We start from the raw sequence: 23406 nt of genomic DNA, 5'->3' as shown, positions 1-23406 counted from the left end.
ATGTTAGTAATTAATAAATGGGTCAAAATGGTACCAAATATAAATTAATGAGATTGTAGAGTATGAGAAAAATAACAACAAAATAGAAATTAATATAGGATATAAAAGTTGAAAAAAAATGAAAAAATAATGAGAATTAAAAAATATAAATGATATAATATTTAATAAAAAATTGAGAAAAAAAAAACCCCTCAAATATCAGCGATACAGGGTAAAAAAGACTTTTTCTCCCTCCAATATTTCATATCATATGTTTGGTTCTATATTTTAAAATTTGATTTTTAATTTGTTAAAGTGGGAGAATCCTAAAATTTAACTACTTATTTAATATTTTAAATATATTAAAATTTAGTATTTTAAAAAATCAAAGTTCGAGCTCCAATACCAAAACAATAATAATAATAATAATAATATATATATATTAAAAATCTATTTGAGCTTTTTTAATTTTAATTTTTATATTTTTAAGTTTATATTTATTTATATTAACAGGATATTTTGGAGATATATTAGTTAGAGTTGTTAGTATAAATTGATTAATGGTGTATTTTATTTATTTACCTTAGTTATATATTTTTTTTCTATTTTTAGATATTAGTTAATAGTTTGTATCTATTTAAACGGGTAAACTTGAATGAAGATCCTACCCTTTTCCAATTCTATTTTCTATTTTTATTTCTTAACATAGTATCAGAGTACCGATCTTGGTATTTTTAATACCCGGGAGTATTAAACCTAAAGCCAAACCCTAACCAATTAGTGAAGTCTTTACAGCCGCCAATCATCCAATATCAAGAATACGTTATAAGCATCTTTCAAATTTCTCATCAAGCTCAAAGGTGACATATTCAAGATGTTCGTATTTTTTTTCACAACCTCTCAAGTGATCCAGAGCACCGATCTTTGTGTTATTATCCAGTAAATCATTTATGCATAGACCAAGAAGTGATCAGGGAAGATATTCACTTGTTTCAAATCAAATTAAATGGAGCAAGTTACCAATCCTCGAGTCAATCATTGCAGTCTATTTCTATTTTTATTTCTCATTCTCAACATGGTGCATGAACCAAGAAAACCACATTGGGAGGCAGCTCTTCGAGTTCTGAGGTACATCAAAGGCACTCCTGGTCAAGGACTCTCCCATATGAAAACAAGGCACTCCTGGTCAAGGACTCCTACTCCCATCTGAAAACAATTTAAGATTACAAACATATTGCGATCTAGGGTGGTTGTCGAACTTCCAGATGGTCTATTTCTGAGTTCTGCATTTTCCTTGGAAATTCAATTATTTCTTGGAAGTCTAAAAAGCAATGTGTCCAGATCATCAGCAGAAGCCGAGTATCGAGCTATGACAAATACTTGTTTAGAGTTAACTTGGTTAAGATACATTCTTCAAGTATCGAGCTATGACAAATACTTGTTTAGAGTTAACTTGGTTAAGATACATTCTTCAAGTATCGAGCTATGACAAGTATAGCTATGACAAATACTTGTTTAGAGTTAACTTGGTTAAGATACATTCTTCAAGACTTGAATGTTCCACTGTCCAAACCAGTATTATTATATTGTGATAATCAAGCAGCATTACATATAGGAGCCAATCCAGTTTTTCACGATCGTACGAAATACATTGAAATAGATTATCATATAGTTCAAGAAAAGTTACCAACTTGAATCATCAAACTGAATATATTTGAGATATTTAGGGAGTTGTTAGTATAAATTTGATTAATGGTGTATTTTATTTATTTACAAGATTTAGTTAGTTATACATTTTTTTCTAGTTAATAGTTTGTATCTATTTAAACGTGCTAAACCTGAAGATGATACATTCTCCAATTCTATTTTCTATTTCTATTTCTTAACCATTTATATTTATCCACTAATAATCAATACTAAATTTAAGATAAAATTTAATCAATTATCAAAATTCAAGAACTAAGATATATATATATATATATATATATATATGTATATATATATATATATGTATATATTAAGCTGCAATGATTAAAAAGGATGCGTTAATGGGGTTTTGGACCCGACCCGTGAAGGAGTATCCATTTGAAGCTCGTCGTCGGGGAGGAGATATTTTTGAACTTTTTTTTTGTGGAAAAAGAAATGTTGTTGATTTTTTTTCCCCAAATTCTTAGAAGAAGGAGATTTAGAATTGGTGGTAGAGAATTTGCAGTTTCCACGTCCACATTTTCACTCATCAGATTGCATGAGTAATTACTTCTTCATCACCAATCTTCTCCCTCTCCCTGCCTCCGATTTCCACGATGGGAACAAGTTTCCGCCCAAATCTCAAGTGGGCTTTCCAAATTCAGACTCATTCCCGCAGGGCCTCCCCTTCCAAGCTCTCTCCCTATGCCTGTTAGTTCTTTCTCTCTGAACTAAGATGCTGAATCATGAACAATCTCGATTCATATCTGGGTTTTTAATTTGTTTCTGAAATTCCGTGGGTTCCCGCTTGCTCTTTGTTCGGTTTTCTCGTTTTCAATCTGCCATTGTTCTACTTGTTATCGATTTTGTGAGGCATTTTGAATTGTTTTCCGGTTATCTCGATCATTTGAATAAGGCACGTTTCTGGGATTTCTCGGGAATTTTGTGTTCTTGCTCCTGAATGATTATAGCTATATATATCTGTTACATTTCCTGAATGTGAACTTGTTTTGAGTCTTTTGGAGATTGTTAGGCTCTCAAATTTCTCCTGGAATGGTTATGAAGTGTGAATATTCGATCTATCTTTAATTTCTTTGGATCAGACTGAGAAAAGCCTCATTTCTTAGCATGTTTTAAGGTTATACGATTATTATTGGCGTGGGAATGCATTATAAATTTTGTTCTGTTCTACATTTTAAAACAGCTAAAGGCAGGGAAGCTTCCTTTAATTCAGGAAGGCTTTCGTTCTTCTCCAGTACTTGTGAGGAAGGAGAGGCTATTTCTAGAGAAGCCTTGAAAACATATACTTGCTTATCTGAAGCTCCACAAACCTTAGCCGATGGTCTGTTAGATTTGGAAGAGAAAGAGGTAGAGGTTAGCCCTTTGCAATGAACTTCACAACACCCATTTGTTGGCTTGACCTCGCTTGGTTTCTTGTCCTTGATGGGATGTATCTTATATGTTATTTCAGATAAACAGTGGGGCAAAGTCACTCAGTCATTTGCATTACGGGTCGAAAAATTCTGGGCCATCCAAGGTAGAGGACAATTTTTGTTCCTGTACAAGCTTGCCTACTGGCAGGGCCTCGCCTTTTGACATGTTAATGGAAAACCTTGATGTTTTGGAGGAAACTTTTACTGAATCAGGCATGCTAAGCTTGGAAAGAGATATTGTATTGCAACTAACAAAACTTGGAGCTTTGGAGTTTTTCAATGCCTGTCTGTCTAGGACGCTTAAAGCATCATCAAGTTTTCGTGATTTGTCGGACTTACCTATTGAGGTTGGTGGAGATCATAATGTAAACCAGAAAACCGATGACCAGAACCACAATATCATAGTTTACTCTGGAAAAAGAGCAGGAAGAAGATCAGTAAAAAGGAGAGCAATGGATAATGCTGATAAAGTTGCTTCACGGCCGCTAGCTACAAGAGCTGCTAAAGAAAAATTCCGTAGTTCGAGGAAAAAAGCATCTAATTCGAAAAAAAGAAGATCGATTGTTGCTCGAAATGAAGCTGAAATGTCCACCGGGGTTAAGGTTGATTCGTGTTTGATGTTCGCACAACCATCCTTCCAATACTTTTTATGCTAAGCTTCTGTTTCATTGCAGGTAGTTGCAAATTTAGAAAGAATTAGAGAAACTTTAGAAAAGGAATCCGGAAGAACAGCAAGCATGAGTTGCTGGGCCGACGCATCCAGCATTGATATAAAGGACTTGCAGAAACAGTTACAATTTGGTTGGTTCTGCCAGGATGAGCTCTTAAGGAGTACTAATTCATTGGTTATATTCCTTGCAAAGAAATATCGATGCTCCGGGTTACCAATGGAGGACTTGGTTCAGGTCTATTCATTACTATTCTATGAGAAACCTCGGTTCTTCGAATTTCAATGAATATATATATATATATATATATATATATATATATATATATATACATTTCTCAATAGAAGTATAGTAAGAAAAATGCAAATGTATACACATATACATATATATATATACACATATACATACGTACTCCACTTTCTTTTTTGCTTTCATGAATGCAAATGTTGAATACTGATGCCTTGCCTTGAAACATACATTTCTCAATAGAAGTATAGTAAGAAAAATGCAAGGCGCTATGCATCTTGATGTTTATTTTCTCGTGTACTCGTAGGCAGGAGCCATTGGCGTGCTGCAAGGTGTGGAAAGGTTTGACCCGAAAAGGGGTTTTAGATTCTCAACCTATATTCAATACTGGATAAGGAAATCAATGTCGAGAGTCGTGGCACGAAGTTCAAGGGGAATTCAAATTCCAGTACGATTCTTTCTTCACTGGGAGGCTAATTTCATGAAGTTTTCATATTCATGTATGACTGACTCATCCTTATAATTCTTTTGTAGTGGTCATTAACCAAGGCAATAAATCAAATACAGAAGGCTCGAAAAGCGTTGAACAACAGTGGTAGGAGATATTCGGATGACGATGTAGCCAAGGCTACTGGTCTTCCTTTGGCCAAGGTTAGAGTTGCTAGCAACTGTTTAAAAGTTGTGGGTTCAGTTGATCAGAAGATAGGTGATGGACTAAATATGAAATATATGGTAAGACTCTCGCTCTTCCGTCTAGGATATCATTAGCTCCCTATTTTCTTTGAACTTCTTGACAATTCTTGGGCATATTTTGTCTATGTTGATTAATTGAGAGCTTTTTCTTTTTCTTTTACTGAAGTTTGTTCATCAAAAGCTTATATATGAATTCATAATTGGCCATGCCAATGTGTGAAGTCGAGCTATGTGAGATCCCACATCGGTTGGAGAGGTGAACGAAACATTTCTTATAAGGGGGTGGAAATCTCTCCTTAGTAGATGCGTTTTAAAATTTTGAAGGGAAGCTTGGAAAAGAAAGCCCAAAAAGACAATATTTGCTAGTAGTGGGCTTGGGCTGTTACAAATGGTATCAGAGCCAGATATTGGGCAGTGTGCCAACGAGGACGCTGGGCCCTAAAGGCGGGTGGATTGTGAGATTCCACATCGGTTGGAGAGGGGGAACGAAACATTACTTATAAGGGTGTGGAAACCTCTCTCTAGTAGACGCGTTTTAAAACTTTGAGGAGAAGCCCAAATATGGTAATATCTGCTAGCGGTGAGTTTGAGTTGTTATAAGCTTATTTGAAAAGAGCAAGTTTAGAATATCCCGGCCTTCTACCGGATGTTACAACTTACCAATAAATTAATATAGTATATTCTTTAAACATATTGTGACTCTTATGGTGCAGGAATTGACAGCAGATACATCAATAGAGAGCCCAGAAGACACTGTGAAGCGGAGGCTAATGAAGAAAGACATCTTTAATCTTCTTGAAGTGTTGGAATCAAGGGAGAGACAGGTCCTGGTGCTGCGATACGGACTCATGGATTCCCAACCCAAGTCGCTCGAGGAAATCGGAAAACTTCTGCGCGTAAGTAAGGAATGGGTTCGAAAAATTGAAAGGAAAGCCACAACAAAGCTGAAAAATGAAGAGACTGTGAGAAACTTGAGCCATTATTTGGATTGATATACTTCTTTCAGCTTCAGCTCCCTCCAGTCTTTTCAAAACTTGCAGCAGCCCAAAGAAGCCAAGAGATTGGCATCGCGCTTTCGGGGCCATACTACCAAAGTGTTCGTTACAACGAGCATATCTCAATCCTCAACGAATCTCACCGGTTAGTACAGTTCCTTACATGATGCATTACCACTGAAACATCGACTCGACTTGTCTGGTTGGTGGTTCATGTTTTTTGATGTAAAATATGATCTTTACTTCCATCATATGCATGAATTGAGCTGTAGATAGAGATGTGCACCTGGGCATGGCCAAACCTTCCATATATATATAAACATATATACATATTTACAGCCATTTTTAGCCATATGAGTCCACATTGTATTAAATTTTATTTCATATACAGGGCAATTCATGCCATTGTTGTAGAGATGGATGTCTGGACGATCATAGTAGATTTATTAATACCAAGTTTATGACCTTTCATGCATTTCTTAGCTGATAAGAAACTTGAGGGATCATACAATACTTTACTTTCTTTAGAAGAAATGGAACAAATGAGCTGAGAGACAAATCTGTTTGGTTTTACAACTTTGGTAAAAGCATATGCTTTTTTCTCTGCTCAGAATTGAATGCCATAATTTATTGTTATCAACTGCTTTTCTTTATGGAGGGGAAAGCTACAACGACGTATAACGTATATTCTTTATTCTAAGGTCGGAGATTCAAACGTCTTGTACTTCTAATTGATTGTTTTTTTTTTTAATCTTTATTTGCGATATAATATTTCTTTGACGAATAAATTTTTATGACGATGGTGAGAGGTCTATAGCATTTACCAAACATTGCTTATACTAGGTCTTGAATAATTGATTGCTGGTTTAATGAGTATGTCGCATCAACGATCAGGTTGAATAACAAGTTTCGTTGAACTTCGGTCTCGATTTAGTATGTAACTCGCATTTGACTTACAACGTGATTCCTATGATTTTAAAGGCTTCAACTTAGTTATTATGGTTTAGTTGAACCTAATGAATGATTCACGTGAAGTTTTTTTGTGAGATCTCACATCGATTGGAGAGGAACGAGTGTCAGCGAAGATGTTGGGTCTCGAAGGGAGGGTGGATTGTGAGATTCTACATCAGTTGGAGAGGAGAAGGAAACATTCTTTATAAGTGCGCGGAAACCTCTCCTGAGCAAGTATGTTTTTAAATCTTAAAGCTTATAAGGGGAAACCCAAAGAGGATAATATATGCACCCAAAGAGGACAATATCTGCACCCAAAGAGGACAATATATGCACCCAAATAGGACAATATCGGCTAGTAATGGACTTGAGTTGTTACATTTTAATCATACATATTTTTTAAGAAGACATTATAATATATAATATCATACGAACCAAACTGATACAAAATTCAAACTATTTTATCTATTTGATATCTTTGAGTGTATGGGAAAGTTTGTGTACATCTCGACTGTTTTCAACGAGACAAACTACCTGAGCTCGCTACAAACTCCATTATGCACCTGATCGAACCCATAACCAAAATTATATTATAACTCATAATTAAATTAGAAAAATTTAGAAAGTAGAATTAATTTGTTGGAAAGTCTAAAACAAACACTTCTATTTATATTCATGATGGGAATTTATTATTGAACCCAAAAATTGAGTTCCAAAAAAGGAAAAAAAGCGTTATTTGTTGAGTTGGTGGTAGGCTAGGCACGGTGCCGTGTTTCCAAAAATTTCAATCCAACGATCAGATCACCACCAAATCCATTCCGAAAGTGACCGGCTTCATCTTATCTCACAGACAATCCTTTCCGTTGAAAAACAGTCAAAAGCCTTGACCACCCTCCTAGCTGTTTCATCCTTACTGGGCGGTGACAAAATTACGTCCCCCAACCGAAACAATTTATCACAACCCTTGAATCTCTCTCTCATCCACGCGATTCCACCGCGGTTGAAAACAGTCGAGAGTATTAATCTCGGACAAGAAACGACGGATTAATAGGGATGATGATGTTACACGACGTCGTTTAAAAGTAGCGTGTGGTTTTCACGCTCTTAGAACAGGAGTAGGGTTTATTATTATTGAATGATAATGTGAGGAAGTACCACGATTAAACCTCCACACGTGCCAACACCCGCGCGGGAAAACAACGAAAAGTCAAAAAGGAAAGTTGACTGTGATTATTTAGCCAATGAGAAAATGACACGTCGGCGAGCGCATTGAACTCAAGCCGCTTTTAAACATTTCTCTGTCATTTCAGTCGTCCGGAAATAAGTAAAGGCCCCTTCCTTATTTTTTCTCCCACCTTCCTCTTTCATTCGCTCTTCTCTAGAAAGAAGAAAAAAAAAAAAAAAAAGCCTCAATCTTACCTTCTCTGTCTGGTTTTTTGCAGAGCGATTTCTAGGGTTTTCAGTGGGAGGTGGGGGGGTTTTTCACCTCTGAATTTCATGAATTCGTCTTCCATGGTGGATGGAGTTTTGACCCTAATCGCATTTGATAATTCAGCTCAATCCTTGCACCTTCTGACCTAATGACTTTTGACAGTAGTGAATGGCTCGATTTCACTTCCGCTTCCTTTTTGTTGCGCTTGTAGTAGTTGCTGTTCTTGTTACAAAGCCTCACTCTGTCTTGTCATCTACGTCCACCGACGAATTTTCTATTATCGATTACGATGCGTTTCTTTTTCACCAGGATTACTCGCCGCCGGCCCCACCGCCACCGCCGCCTCATCCACCTTCGGTTTCCTGCACCCGTGATTTAGATGGCGTTGGCTCGCTGGATACTACATGTCAGATTGTCAACGATTTGAACCTTACTCATGATGTTTATATAGCCGGGAAGGGGAATTTTTATATCCTGCCTGGGGTGAAATTTGATTGTCCTAAACCGGGGTGTTCGATTACTATTAACATTACTGGCAATTTTACGTTGAGCAATGATTCGTCTATATTTACCGGGAGTTTTGAGTTGGCCGCCGGTAATGCTAGCTTTCTCAATGGGTCTGTGGTGAATACGACGGCTTTAGCTGGGAATCCGCCACCACAGACTAGTGGGACGCCACAAACTATTGATGGGGCAGGTGGGGGACATGGAGGGAGGGGAGCCTGTTGTTTGACGGATAAAACTAAGCTTCCTGAAGACGTTTGGGGAGGTGATGCATACTCATGGGCGTCGCTGCAGAAGCCTAGCAGTTTTGGGAGCCAGGGTGGTTCAACGAACAAGGAAGTGGACTATGGTGGAATGGGTGGCGGGAGGGTGAAGTTGGACGTCCACGACCTTCTAGTAATTGATGGGGTTGTTCTTGCCGATGGGGGTGATGGAGGGACAAAAGGTGGAGGTGGGTCGGGTGGCAGCATCTATATCCTTGCTCACAAAATGTAACTATCATCTTATCTCCCCATCTGTTTGTTCGCTCTCTTTAATTTCAGCTTGTTTTCACATTGGAACAGTGCATATCCTACTCCTATTTGTTCGATTATTTTACCGTTGGATGAGTGAGAATATTTGAGAGCCTAATGCAGCTGGTTTCCATTTTACCATTATTTTTTTAAAAAATCTGGTTCTTTTTGTTTTCATAAAACATGGACATGGAACAAAATTGAATATTAAAGTATTTTTCTTGTGAAGAACAGGATTGGTGACGGCAAGATAAGTGCATGTGGAGGTAATGGATACGGTGGAGGTGGTGGTGGAAGAATCGCTGTTGATGTTTTCAGCAGGCATGATGATCCTCGAATTTTTGTTCATGGTGAGAGTTCTAAGCAATTGGCGAACTTCAGTGTCGTATATGTTACGAAGTAATGTGGTATCTATAATATATTGATATACACACATCCACGTATACAAACACATACCCATTACCAGTACACAAACACACGACTAATACATATATATAATGTATGTATGCATGTATCTATGTATGCATGAATTTTGTTCTTCAATCTGTGCTTCAGTTTCATATTAAGATATTTATTGAACTCCAAGAATATGCATGGGGAGAGGCTGATTTATGTATGCTTCAGTTGCATACTTTGCTATTTTGTTGGACTGGTGTTTTCCCCTCCTTCTTTTGGATAGGAAACAAAGTATTTTCTTGGTATTATGAAATATTACGAAGTGTGGGAAAGGGAAACCCTGAGCCGTGGGGGATTACAAAATAAGAAATCCTCTATAAGGTCAAAATGTCATTAAGACTGAGAAATAGAGTAAAGAGGAGTAAAATTTACACAACATTAGGATGGAGACTTGGAAATATTTGATTTTATATTCTACCAACTTTTATTATTTCCTTCTCATTTCATGCTCTATTGAGACTGTACTCTAATTTTTTTGAAGAAACATTATTTCACTAAATTATTGAAGTGTTTACTCCTACAAAAAAGGGTAAAAGTATTTTCAGAGGAGTGTGGATGATGCATTCTACAAGAACTTAAAAATATGTTTAGTATTAAAACTTGAAGCTTGTTTAAAACCACTCAATTTTCTATTTACTGGGAGACCGATTCTTGTTTATAGTATCATAAATATCTATTTATAGAATGGACTTCAGAAACATCCTTCTTGAGAGGCTCCATGTTCTTTACTTTTTCCCTTCATTTAGCTCTTCATGATGTTTGGTCCCCTTCTGGTGTTCAATGCTGTATTCAACCTTTTCCCCCTTGTGTATTTAGCACGAGTGAATGAAGCGAGATTGGACTGACTACTTTCATCTCTCAACAATTTTTCTAGAATAATTCTTCTGTACTTTAACTGCTTGTTTGCAATGTAACTTTGTGCTTACTATGGATGCCGTTGTGTTAATTCATTTAGTTGTATTGCTAAGCTGTTGCCATATATATGTTATTCATGTAGGGGGACGTAGTTTGGCTTGCCCAGAAAATTCTGGTGGTGCTGGAACTCTGTACGATGCTGTTCCTCGAAGCCTTACAATTTCCAATCATAATTTGACAACAGATACGGACACACTTCTTTTGGAGTTTCCTAATCAACCACTCATGACAAATGTTTATGTTCGAAATAATGCCAGGGCTTCAGTTCCTTTGCTCTGGAGCCGTGTTCAGGTTTGTAATTAACCTGAAACATAGTTTAGATTGTTTATACAGGCACGGGAATCTGGTTATGGAGAAGTTCTACTTTACAGAGTAGTACAAACCATTTCATTTGAGCTATACATATGCATATATATATCTTTTCCAAGTGGGACTCTATATTCCACAATTTTTTTGCCGATCCATTGCTAAATGAGGGGTGAATCCATCCCCAAGGTTGTGAGAACACTCTCTGGAACAATGTTCTATTCCAAAATAATATTCAAAAAGCTCCCATTACGATTCTTAAAGTAGCTATTTGTAGGCTTACAATAGGATAAAACAAATTATCAATTAAATCCAAATTTCTAATTATGCACTAATTAATCTAAATGCACCTAAACTTTTGTTTACTAAATTATGCTAATTATCTAATATTTCATCCTACATCACAAATGACTTTTTCAGTGACAAGGATTGGCTTTCCTTGGAAATATGCAATATTACCTCGACATGTTGCATGCATCCATATACTCATTCTGCTTTTATTTGATGTTTTCTTTTATTTGTTCCTTCACGATTGTATATATTCTTTTTGAAGCATGAGCAAAACACTCGGCCAAATTTGTTTATTTTACCTTTGTGCACCCTGAATTTCTGTGTATATTGTTCCTCATTGCCATACAATGCTTTCCTTCTCTTTCTTTCAACTAATTTGATCGTATTGTGTCTTCTTATTCTTCTACCTACCTTGCCTTACAGATAACGGCCTATTCCGCTTTCTAATATACTCTTCTTCAGCTATTGTTTGTCTCCTTTATATTGGGGACCCAAACTAGCAAGAAAAAGACTGTTAATTTACCATCTCTTTTGATTTGTCCCCTTTAGTGATAAAATTAAGTATCTAGCTCTTCTGATATTTGATGCTTCACCTTTTTTTATTTGAACTGTTATGTTACCTAATTAACTAATATTTAGGTGAGTTTTACTGAACCCAGTATTCTAGCTGATGTTGATTTCTGAAACTTATGTGCCTTGCATCTTAGGAAATGTTTTATAGATTATCATTTGTTGTGTATGGCTTGGTAGTTGGTATAAAAAGTGAAACTAGCATCATATTGTGCATGCCAAGTTCTCATTTGATTCTTCTAATGTATATTTTTCGTCTCCCTCGTGGTTATGTTGAGATGAGCTCTATCAATAATCTCAATCTTGGTTTTCAATACTATAAAATAGGTTCAAGGTCAGATTAGTCTCTTATCTGGTGGAGTTTTATGTTTTGGGCTGGCACACTATGCGTCATCAGAGTTTGAGCTATTGGCAGAAGAACTTCTTATGAGCAACTCAGAAATCAAGGTAAACCTTTTTTCTTTGTGTAGTACAATTATGCTTTGCATGCCTGCAGTACATCTATTTTTCGTCTGTTCATGATTTAGAAATGGGAAGCAATGTTTATCATGGTCAAACCTTTTTGTTGCATGCATTAGTTGGTTTGTCTTCGTTTCTCTCTCTTTTCTTTTCGCTTTTGGTATGCTTGGGTTTTATCTTTTGTGCTTGTACTTTTGTTTCATTGTCAATTTTCAACTTATTGAATGGTTTTCCTACACAGCACAACACCATAGAAAGAATCATGGGAATAGTTCTGAAGTATCTGAAATTTGAATATGTAGAAAATGGGTAGCCAGGGGGATTGGGAACCTTGATACTCTTTGAGCCAACTCTATCTATTATCCTTCTAATTTTTTTTTTCCTTATTCTCAATGGAAGCTTGGGTTTTCATATATGTGAGTGTGCAAAAAAATAAAACTTTGCCTTTTTCAGCTAAACCTATCAACTGCTCATTAAAGTTCCTTCTTTCCTCTTTTTCTTCTTCATTTTGTTTTTATTTTTTTCTGTGGTGGGTATGATACAGCAATTTAACAAGGAAGGAAAAAAAAAAGTTCTTCCTTTCTCAGCGCTGGAAATAGGTGAACTGCATTGGTAGTACTAATATAAACCTCCCTGTTTCCTGTATTTTTATGATATTTTGTATGTATGGTTGGTATAGTTTAATTTATTCTATTTCCTTTGGGTGTATAGCACTTTGGTATTGTTAATTATCAATATGCTATAATTTATTTGCATTGTGATGTGAGAATTCTCGGTCTACAATTCCAGGTGTATGGGGCACTACGCATGTCAGTGAAAATGTTTTTGATGTGGAATTCTAAATTGCTTATAGATGGAGGTGGAGATTCAGGCGTTGTGACATCCTTGCTTGAGGCTAGTAACTTAATTGTTCTTCGGGTAATTTAATCACAACTTCGTTGACATAGTTTTTTTTGTAGCCTTCCATTTTAAGGCATCTCATTCTTTTATTTTTCATATAGGAATCATCTGTTATACATTCTAATGCTAACCTGGGAGTCCATGGACAAGGTTTATTGAACTTGTCAGGTCCTGGAGATTGGATTGAAGCACAGCGTCTAGTTCTTTCTCTATTCTATAGTATTCATGTAAGTATCACCGAATTTGTTATCTGATTGACCGTCAGTTTTATACTTGCCTTATGCCTTAGTTGGATCAACTATGGAATGCTTACTCTTCAAGTTGGATACAATATTCTTTCTGAAGTACATTATTTTATTAGCAGAATCATTAAATCCTTTGTTTACTTGATGGGAATCATTAGTGGGCCAATCTTAATGTGTGGCTTGGTAGGTTAACTGTCTGTGTTTGGTTATTAATTTGGCCATCTATTTTTGCATTAAAGGTTGGTCCTGGATCTATTTTGCGAGGTCCTGTAGATGATGCAGCAAAAAATACTGTGTAAGTTCGAATTTGGCTTTTGTTTCTCTCGTTCATAGTTTATCCTTTCAAACCTGCTTATTTTAATTTCACATCTTATAGGACTCCTAAGCTCTACTGTGAAGACCAAGATTGCCCTATTGAATTATTCCATCCACCAGAAGATTGCAATGTGAACTCATCACTATCTTTCACCCTCCAGGTGCTTATCTGAATGGAACTAGTCTGGCATGGAATTTACATTTTTGTAGTGAATTGACACTTTGTTGCCTCTTCAGATCTGCAGGGTTGAAGATATCACCGTAGAGGGTCTTATCAAAGGTTCGGTTGTTCATTTCCACAGGGCAAGATCTATAATCGTCCAGTCTTACGGAATGATCAGTGCATCTGGGATGGGTAGGTTGATTAGGTTCTCCCATATTATGTGTTTTTTCATTTTCATACCTTTGTTTTGCTTTGCTATGCATCCTCACACTCACACCTGAAAGTCCCAGTACATTTTAAAGTTAAAATACTATGGAAGGCAAGCTATTCCTTTCATATTTTAGCAGAAAGTGTGCTGTTCTGTTTTGCATTGGAATTTAATTTGTGTGTGACTTAGTGGCCTGCGAGACAATTAGATCTGTTTGGTTAATAAAAGATTGTCTATATCCTCTCCTTTCCTCCCTCCTTAAAAATGAAGGAAAGGACATACAAGGGCTACTAACAAAGAGAGGGTGTTTAGGTTCTTTTAGTTTCCTAGAGAACTATTTTTCTACTAGTCAATTCTGTTCGCTTGCTTGTTTCTAGCTTCTACTCTATGTAGTTGTATTCGGTTGGGAAAGAAACATTTTTTTTTTATATAGTTTGTTTTTTAATTTGAACATTTTTGCAATTACAGGCTGCACTGGAGGTGTGGGAAGAGGGCATATCGTAGGCAGTGGAATATACAGTGGTGGCGGGTATGGTGGTAGAGGTGGGGAAGGTTGCTTCAATAATAACTGTGTTCCAGGTGGCATCTCTTATGGAGAAGCAGGTCTTCCCTGTGAGCTTGGTAGCGGGAGTGGAAATGATAGTTTAGCTAGTTTCTCTTCAGGTGGAGGCATTATAGGTGAGTTTATAGTTTGTATGTTCTATTTCCATTTTGAGACTTCAATCCAAATAAATACTCAGCTTCTATTAAATTCGCGTAACAGCCATTCAATTTATTTTCTACATTTTTGTTATATATGCAGTGATGGGCTCATTAGCGCATCCATTGTCAAGCTTATTAATTGAAGGCTTGGTGACATCTGATGGAGACAATTTCAACGGAACTTCCGAAGTGAAAAAGTTAGCTAATTTTCAAGACAATAGTGCAGGTCCTGGGGGAGGGTCTGGTGGAACTATCCTCCTGTTTCTTCGTACGCTGACTCTTGGTTCATCTGCTGTTCTTTCAAGTGTTGGTGGATATAGTATAGCAAATGGAAGTGGTGGAGGTGGCGGAGGAAGGATTCACTTTCATTGGGCCGATATAGCTACAGGAGATGTGTACCAGCCCATTGCTAGTGTAAGAGGACACATTGATACCTGGTTAGTACATTGCCCATACTAAGTTCTATGTTAGGGTTCATTCCCGTAAATGGCATGGGATATGTTTGTCAACTTAATTATTAGGCTGCTATTTTGTATTTTGGCTCCTTTTGGATATTTTTTTTTTTTTGTTTTGGAAGCAAAATTACAACTAACGGAGAGATTGTGAAGGATTCTTCACTCCATGAGGTGAAATCTGGAGGGGCTCTTCTCTTGTACGTTATTCATGGTATTTGATGCTGCCAGGGGTGTAATCCAGAGGAATAACTTCGTCTATTAAGGGTTGTTCCCCTTTCAGATCAACTTATAAATGCGTCTTGTATAAAACCCTCCTATTTTTCATATTTGAGCTCATTTGGAGAGTTTTAAGGATTGGAAAACTATAAGAAACTATTTCATACCCTTGTAAGATCTTGATGAGAATTGTGTTGATAGAGAAACCAAAGAGAAGTTGTTTGAATGAGTTAGTCTGATTGGTAAATGGTTGATATAAGTGTCATCTCTCCTTGAAGTATATATACCAGTCCTGGACAACCTAGAACACTCCATAATATTTAAAAAGCTTCTGGATTTTCTGTTTCTGTTGTAGTGCTCTGTGATACCTTCTCAGATTTTGTTTTGTTATAACTAGATAGGATGCCGACGACTGTATTTATTTCTGCAGGTTTAATTGCATGGTGTAGCTGTTCAAGGGTTCTCTTTTTACAGTTTAGCAAAAGGAATAAATCCTCTCTTTTAACCATCGATTGCTTGTTTTTTGCAGCGGAGGTACAGGTGGTGAATGGGGTGGTGGAGGTGAAAGTGGTACCGTGACTGGGAGAGCGTGCCCTAAAGGCCTTTACGGAACATTTTGTGAGGTCTGTTTTTGGTTCTTTTGATAGGTTACTACCTGGTTTGGATCGTGATTTTAAAATGTTTTATGTTTTTAGTTTTTCAGAAACAATGAACGTGTATGACATGAAAACACCACACTTTCCAAATATTGTGAAATTGATTCAGACAAATGCCAGAAAGAAGATTTTAGAAAATGTTTAAAATGTTATTTAAGCATATGTAGATCTCTTTCCTTTTATCAGTTAAAGATCAATTATTTGAAATTCTAAAATATTTCAAATAATTTGATGGATTTTTTAAATTCTTTTTATTTTGATGGCATTTTACGGTGGACGTGGTTATAGATTTTTAAAAAAGGTTTTCGTGCGAGTCTTCTTGATTACGTTGTTGTCAAAATCCTATTTTCAAATGATTTTACCTTTTCATTTGTTTTTCGTTTTCCCCCTCTGATGCCTTATTTCTGTTTCTACCATTTTGGGCCTTGTTTATGTGGCTCCTTGAACTCCATTGTCCACATGTTTATTGGCATCTCCTAAATTAGAAGAGATGAGGATAAAATCCAAAGAAAATACATTCTTAGTGAGTCGAGTTTAATCTCAAACTTTCAATTGCTTCAAAATTCCAAACTTGGATATGCTACACAATTAGTACAGCTGCAACTAAAAACTATCCATGAACCAACCAGCAAATTACTCCATATTCTAAAATGAAGTCACACAATGCCGAAATACTTGAATTCAGTACCAAAGTACTTGAATCTAGCCAATCAAGCAAGTAAAAGTTTCTGCACACCTCCACTATTCTAACAGGCTAGACCTTGCTAAAACAATAATCCTAGGTGGATGTTTTTTTAATGAACAAAAAAAGTCTCAAGTGGGTATCCACTCTGACTTGAATCTCATTCTCTTGACCTTATTGACCACTCGGTTAACCCATTAGGCTTGAACCCCACACTCGTAATCTTATTGACCATTTGGCCAACCCATGGTGATTAATTTAGGCTGTTTTGTTGTATTGCCCCTTTGTATTTACTATTGTTTTCTCTATGAAATTATGGTTTTTCAAAAAAAGAAAAAAAGAAAAAGAAAAAAGGAAAATAGAGGTCAAACTCAGAAGCAGAAATGTCTGAACTCAACTTTAAGAACGTCCAGTGTCATGAAATGAACCAATACCAACAAATACCATTGTTCAGGCATAGCCATAAATTCTAAAAAGAAAAATTTATACGTTTAATTAGACCATTAGGGTTTTTAATCTCTCCACCACTCTCTCAAGTGGATAAATATCTGTAATGTTTCCAGGAATGTCCCGCCGGTACTTTCAAGAATGTTAGTGGATCTGATAGAGCTCTTTGTCAACAATGTCCTCCTGATGAGCTTCCACACCGTGCCATTTACGTATCTGTTCGAGGTATTTTCTTATTCATGTTCTGAAGGTCAGAGCTCAACAGAGAATTAGTGGCTAATGAATGTACTGTTTTGTGGATTTTGAGAGTGCTTTGGTCTCTTGTCGTGCAGAATAGCATGATTACCTCAATCTATGCGTTTCATTCCTTTAACTTCTATAGACTGATTGTAAGATTCAAGGTTAACAACGTACGCGATGCCAGTGAACCTCATATTAACTTCTTTCAGGTGGCATTGCTGAAACTCCTTGCCCTTACAGATGCATTTCAGATAGGTACCACATGCCAAAATGTTATACTGCTCTTGAAGAGTTAATTTATACATTTGGGGGTCCTTGGCTATTTTGTGGTCTTCTACTTGGTCTCCTTGTTCTGCTGGCATTGGTGCTTAGTGTTGCACGGATGAAATTTGTCGGGGTGGATGAGCTACCTGGCCCTGTTCCAACTCAACATGGATCTCAAATAGATCATTCCTTTCCTTTCTTGGAGTCATTGAATGAGGTTTTTCTCTAATGAAATGACCTTTAATCCCTCTGACTCACCCTAAATACATAAATAAATGAAGTTTTATTAATACGGTGTTTTATGTGTTATAGGTCTTGGAAACAAATAGAGCTGAGGAGTCCCAGAGCCATGTGTATAGAGTGTACTTTATGGGTCCAAACACTTTTAGTGAACCCTGGCATCTTTCACATTCCCCTCCCGAACAACTGAAAGAGATTGTGTAAGCAATAATGATTTATTGCTTTCAATGCATTTCGTTGATGTTAACATGTCTTCAATATACTATTTCGTTTTTCGCTATCAATTAAATGACCTCTTATCTAATACTTTTATCTGTAGCCAGGTGCTTGTACTGGATTAACATTTGAGTTCCTCTATTTTGATAATCAGATACGAGAGTGCGTTTAATACATTTGTGAATGAGATCAATGCTATAGCAGCATATCAATGGTGGGAGGGTGCAGTTTACAGCATTCTTTCTGCCCTTGCATATCCTCTTGCATGGTCATGGCAGCAATGGCGTCGAAGGCTGAAGCTGCAACGTCTCCGTGAATTTGTTAGATCAGAATATGATCATGCTTGCTTGCGATCTTGCCGCTCTCGTGCTCTTTATGAAGGCATTAAGGTAGGTTTGTATCTTTGTCATGTTTTATTGTCCAATATAAGTTTCATCTATAATCTTCGGGGTTTGGAATCTTTTCTGTCTATGTAGATGTTGAACTCACTCTTTACTTGCTATCATATGGGGATTCTTCTTCTTATGAGAAGCAGCGATTTCTTAAAAAAAACATGAAAAAAATTGAAGGCACAAAAAGACAGCCCAACAAAAGGAGCCAAGTTCGTCTAGTTATACCAAAAAAATAAGACTCCAATCCAAGATTGTCTTAACAACCTTTCTGAAGATCACATGTTTTATGCCCTCTAACTTCATCTGTTGTTGCTTTGCTCATTTTAGACGTGTGTATGGGGTGAGCAAGACTTAATTTTGGAACGAATTCCTAGATGGAGGTACTGTGTGCAGAGGATCAGGCGAGCTATTAATATTTTAAAAGAAGGATAAAATAATGAACTAATGGAAAGGTGAACTTGTAGAGAAAATGACATTGAAAGTCTAGTTTTTCCTAGATGATCAATATATATCCTAGCGTAAGCTCTTTTCTCAAGAACTTTTGGGAGGAGCTGCACTTAAATGATTGGTTGGAAATCTTACAGATAAACGGGCCTAGGGTTGAGATGGTAGAATACAATACTGATTTAACTGCATTTAATCGTAGTTTATATGCCATCGATAACTAGGATATGAATGTTTGATCGCCAAAGGCTAGGTTTAGATGACCCTTTAGGGAGAAGGGGATTGCCATCTTTGGACCCACACGATCTCATTTTTCCACTTGAAACTTATTTGAGCAGAATGTGTTTGATTAAAAATTTTCATTGTGTTCGAGTGCAATGGCATCAAGACAATAACCAACCTTTTATTTTGATATAATAACCAACTATGATTATATTCGCCTATTGTCGAGGAGTCTAGAGCTTCACCTCTAAGATTCGATTATTTTTTGAATCTGGGGAGGGGAGTTTTGGAAATTTAGTTTGTAATGATTTAGTTCACGTCCTTTCAATTTTGTTGAATGGAAACTTGAAATGGAGTTTTTCAACTTGGTGGTGGAAAAATAAGTTAAAACAAGGCAATGAGGATACGGATCGATGAGAAGCCATTGAGATGTTTTTTTGGAAGTGGGGGACGAGCGTGGCACCAGATGGGGGGGAGTTGGATTGATGACTTTGTGAGTATGAGTCTTAGTCTCTTTGGAAAATGGCTTTGCCCCTTTAATGCCACGGGGTAATTCATAATTGTGAGTAGGTGTAGCTATTGGATTTCACTTTAGTGGAAGAGACTTCCAATCAAGTTTCTGTAGTTTTCACTCAAGCTTGGAGGGCTTTGTTCTCTGGTTCTCTTTTCTTTTAGCATGTTTCTTTTGCATGCAATGATGTTGGGGCTATCTGTTTACGATAGAACAATTACGAACTTGTCCTCAACAATATAATCTTCCCTTGCTAATCCAGGAACTTTTTGAGTGCCGCTACTCATTCCTTTTTGGTATGGTTGGACGTTATCGAATGTCCTTAGCATCTATTTACGAAAGAAACGATATTATTGATATTTGATGTGAAAACTTCTTAAAAATTTTGCTTCCTTTTAGTCATCGATTAAATTTATGATCTTTTTTTAATGTGCAATTCACTTTGGACCTGCTGGTCTCTCAAGTTTTCTACTGCTATATTAATCGTATATGTGTGCATTATCTCTGCTCCTCCTTTCTTGGTTTTCTTTCTCCAAAACCATTATCCTTCCATGTGTAAGTAGCTAGCTTAGTGCATGATGTTTAGCTCTGATAATTTTAGCTGATTTTTGTGCAACTATAGGTCGCAGCAACATCCGATCTAATGCTTGCATTTGTGGACTTCTTTCTGGGTGGAGACGAAAAAAGAACTGATCTTCCTCCTCGTTTGAATCAAAGATTTCCACTTTCCTTACTCTTTGGAGGCGATGGAAGTTACATGGCTTCTTTTTCACTTCTTAACGACAACATTCTTACTAGTCTCATGAGTCAGGTTTGCTAATAGGAACTCGAAGCTCAATTACTCCTACTGTTGTGTAAACAATCATATTAAATAGATTTTTTCTCCTGGAATTCTATGGGTTTTGCATTATGATTTGCAGGCTCTACCACCTACGACATGGTACCGAATGGTTGCTGGTCTGAACGCACAGTTACGGTTGGTTCGTCGTGGTCAGCTTAGATCAACATTTCTACCTGTTGTTAGATGGCTGGAAAATTTTGCAAATCCTGCTTTGAGGAATCATGGCATTCGTGTGGATCTTGCATGGTTTCAGGCTACAGCCTGTGGTTATTGCCAGTATGGTCTCCTCATTTATGCCGCTGAAGGAACCAGTCCTCCGCCCACAAGAAGTCAAGAAAATGAACAATATGACCAAAGTTCATGGTAATATATATTATTTTGGAGATGTTGAAAAAATGCTTTATGGTTTTGATCATTATCTGACAGACAAGATTAGCTGTAGATATATTTGCAAATTTCTTGCATACTTTTGCGGTCAGGTTCGTTTATATTTTATGTTCTACTCTCGTTTTCCAGTGTAAAGAACATTCCTAGAGAAAATCAGTCTCTCCTTTCGAGGGAAGAAACACATTTAAGCCAGAACCATGTTTCCACTGAAGGCAGTGCAAAGCGAAAGAAGAGATATGGTGGCATTTTAGATGTCAGCAGCCTACAAATGCTCGAGGAGAAGAGAGATGTATCTTGCCCTCTATCTTATGTGCTTCACAATACTAAACCTGTTGGTCACCAGGTACATACGTCAATGTTGTCCAAAAGCTTGAACGCATGGTTAACTTACAGTTTCAAGTTTGGAGGGTGGTTTGTGATGTAGGACCTTACACATGTTGGTATTATTCTTCTGCCAATTGCAGGATCTTGTTGGTTTAGTCATATCAATGCTACTTCTAGGGGATTTCAGCTTGGTTTTGCTTACCCTGCTCCAGATGTTCTCATTCTCGTTGGCAGACGTTTTTCTAGTTCTATTTATTTTGCCTCTCGGCATTCTCCTCCCATTCCCTGCTGGAATCAATGCCTTATTCAGCCAAGGACCTAGACGTTCTGCAGGGCTCGCTCGTGTCTACGCGTTGTGGAACCTCACATCCTTGGTCAATGTTGTAAGTTCCATCACGTTCACTTCCATTACCTGAATATTCAAGCCAAAACTGTTTGTGTTCACTCACTCATGACTTCATCATTGGACCATCCCATCTGATTGGTTGCTTTACCTTTTTCCCAGTTGGTTGCATTTCTCTGTGGGTATGTTCACTCAAAATCTCAATCGTCCAAGCATCCAAGCTTTCAGCCATGGACTATTAACATGTGAGGGGCTTCTTCCATGTGCTGGAAAGTTCATTTCTCTTTACTTCCATTGGAATTCCAAACTGATCTGATTTTTGTGTTTTCCAGGGATGAAAGTGAATGGTGGATCTTCCCAGCGGGATTGGTTGTTTGTAAATTTCTCCAATCCCGACTCGTTAATTGGCACGTTGCGAATCTGGAGATCCAAGATCGATCCTTGTACAGTAACGAGTTCGATATGTTCTGGCAGTCCTGATGATTAATTATATAATTATTTGCTGATCTTGACAGAGACTCTATTTTCTCTTACCTTGTCTTTTTTTCTGGGGGAGGGAAAGTTGTTCTTCACCACATGGGTTTGCTCGTTGGCTGGCAGGCTTCATCATCCCACACTCAATTGACTCTTAGGGCAGAAGTAGATAACAACCCAAATCATCTTAAATTTAAAACCCAAACAAATAGATAAAGAGAAAAAAGAACAAAAAAAGGGAAGCATTCTCCCAATTGTAATCAAATCCTCTGTTTTATTTCCCTAAAGACACCATCTTCCTTTTCCTTTTCCTTTGTGTTGTTCACAGTGATGTATATATTTTGGGATTTGTGTTATTTCCCTTTGAATCCCAACCTGTCTGGTAGATTTAACATCCTTTTTTACTGTAATAAGCTCAGTGGCTATGGCGGAGAACTGTCTGAATTGTTAACTATGGGCATTGAGTCTTTACTAATCTAATGGTTCTGAAATTTGTGATTTATTTCATCCTTAAAACAGATCATCACAGAGAAGCTTTACTAAAGCAGACGATACACAAACACTATGCCACTCGGATACTTCGATTTCAAAACCCCAACTCTAAATCTCCAACAAACGCCATTTTTTATACCTTCGGCCTTTATCTGCACCTTCCTTTCCTTCCTTCATCTCCCTCCCCGTTTCTTCCATCTTGCCTCTGACGGCCTCTTCCCCGTCACGTACTTGGACATCCACGTCAGTGCCGCTATCGCTACCACCGTACAAGTTGCTGAGAAGAAGAATCCGGCAGCCGCGAGGACCAGAACAGTTGCCGCCGGTACCAAAATCGGACTAAACAAGACGAGAATCGGAGTGGACAGTATGAGGATTAGAACTGTTCCTGTTATAGTCAATCCAGAAGAGACGAGGAAGATGGTACCGATGGTTGCCGCCGTCACGAACTTGACGATGTGGCGAGAGGAGGGAGGGGAGTCGTAGAGAGTCCGGCTGGTCGCTGGTCTTGATTGATTGGACATGATGATCGCGAAGGCTTCGCCGCTGTGATTTTGATGGAGTTGACAATCCGATTTCTCTCGTCTTTTTGTGGATAACGTATATATAATAGAAATTTCTTGCGGAGGAGATGAGATTTGAGATTTTTGAATTAGTACGTGTCGAAGTTGCATGGCCTTCAATCTTGGCGGTCCGACACGTCGTACGATATAATCTTTTTTTTTTACTACGCATATAAATTAAATTTGAAAATATAATGAGAGTTTTGAAGTTATCATATATACAAAAAGAGGAAGAAAAAAATTATATACAAATCACTAACAATTATTACCATATTTATATTAGCAAAATGAATGATAATTTAGAAAAACTATACAAATTAACAAATAAATTGGATAGGGATTCAATAGATTTGAATAGATTTTTGGTG

At 37.2% G+C, this 23406-nt stretch overlaps 2 protein-coding genes across 3 annotated transcripts; both read left to right on the top strand.

The window, feature by feature from the left end:
• The first annotated feature begins 2115 nt into the window (after nt 1-2115).
• On the top strand, nt 2116-6175 carry LOC111492024 (RNA polymerase sigma factor sigC-like). 2 transcript variants are annotated; one of them, XM_023141176.1, is made up of 7 exons: nt 2116-2376; nt 2870-3033; nt 3137-3700; nt 3773-4003; nt 4320-4460; nt 4547-4744; nt 5419-6175. In XM_023141176.1, exons 1-7 carry the CDS (start codon nt 2283-2285, stop codon nt 5695-5697), a joined length of 1671 nt encoding a protein of 556 aa, XP_022996944.1. In that variant the 5' UTR covers nt 2116-2282; the 3' UTR covers nt 5698-6175. The 2 variants fall into 2 exon arrangements, with proteins under 2 accessions (XP_022996944.1, XP_022996943.1); XM_023141175.1 differs by having other exon boundaries at nt 2870-3039.
• A 1817-nt stretch (nt 6176-7992) lies between these two features.
• On the top strand, nt 7993-22483 carry LOC111491974. Its single transcript, XM_023141083.1, has 22 exons — nt 7993-9078; nt 9334-9449; nt 10553-10761; nt 11965-12084; nt 12886-13014; nt 13098-13223; nt 13481-13536; nt 13618-13717; nt 13794-13911; nt 14396-14605; nt 14730-15066; nt 15830-15923; nt 17202-17310; nt 17535-17806; nt 17902-18029; nt 18200-18434; nt 20237-20425; nt 20535-20818; nt 20972-21185; nt 21307-21549; nt 21672-21754; nt 21842-22483. Exons 1-22 carry the CDS (start codon nt 8252-8254, stop codon nt 21987-21989), a joined length of 4347 nt encoding a protein of 1448 aa, XP_022996851.1. The 5' UTR covers nt 7993-8251; the 3' UTR covers nt 21990-22483.
• The last annotated feature ends 923 nt before the right edge of the window (nt 22484-23406 follow it).

The sequence above is a fragment of the Cucurbita maxima genome, unplaced genomic scaffold (assembly GCF_002738345.1).
Source record: "Cucurbita maxima cultivar Rimu unplaced genomic scaffold, Cmax_1.0 Cma_Scf00017, whole genome shotgun sequence".
NCBI lineage: Eukaryota > Viridiplantae > Streptophyta > Magnoliopsida > Cucurbitales > Cucurbitaceae > Cucurbita > Cucurbita maxima.
This window is presented reverse-complemented; position numbering and strand designations above follow the sequence as displayed.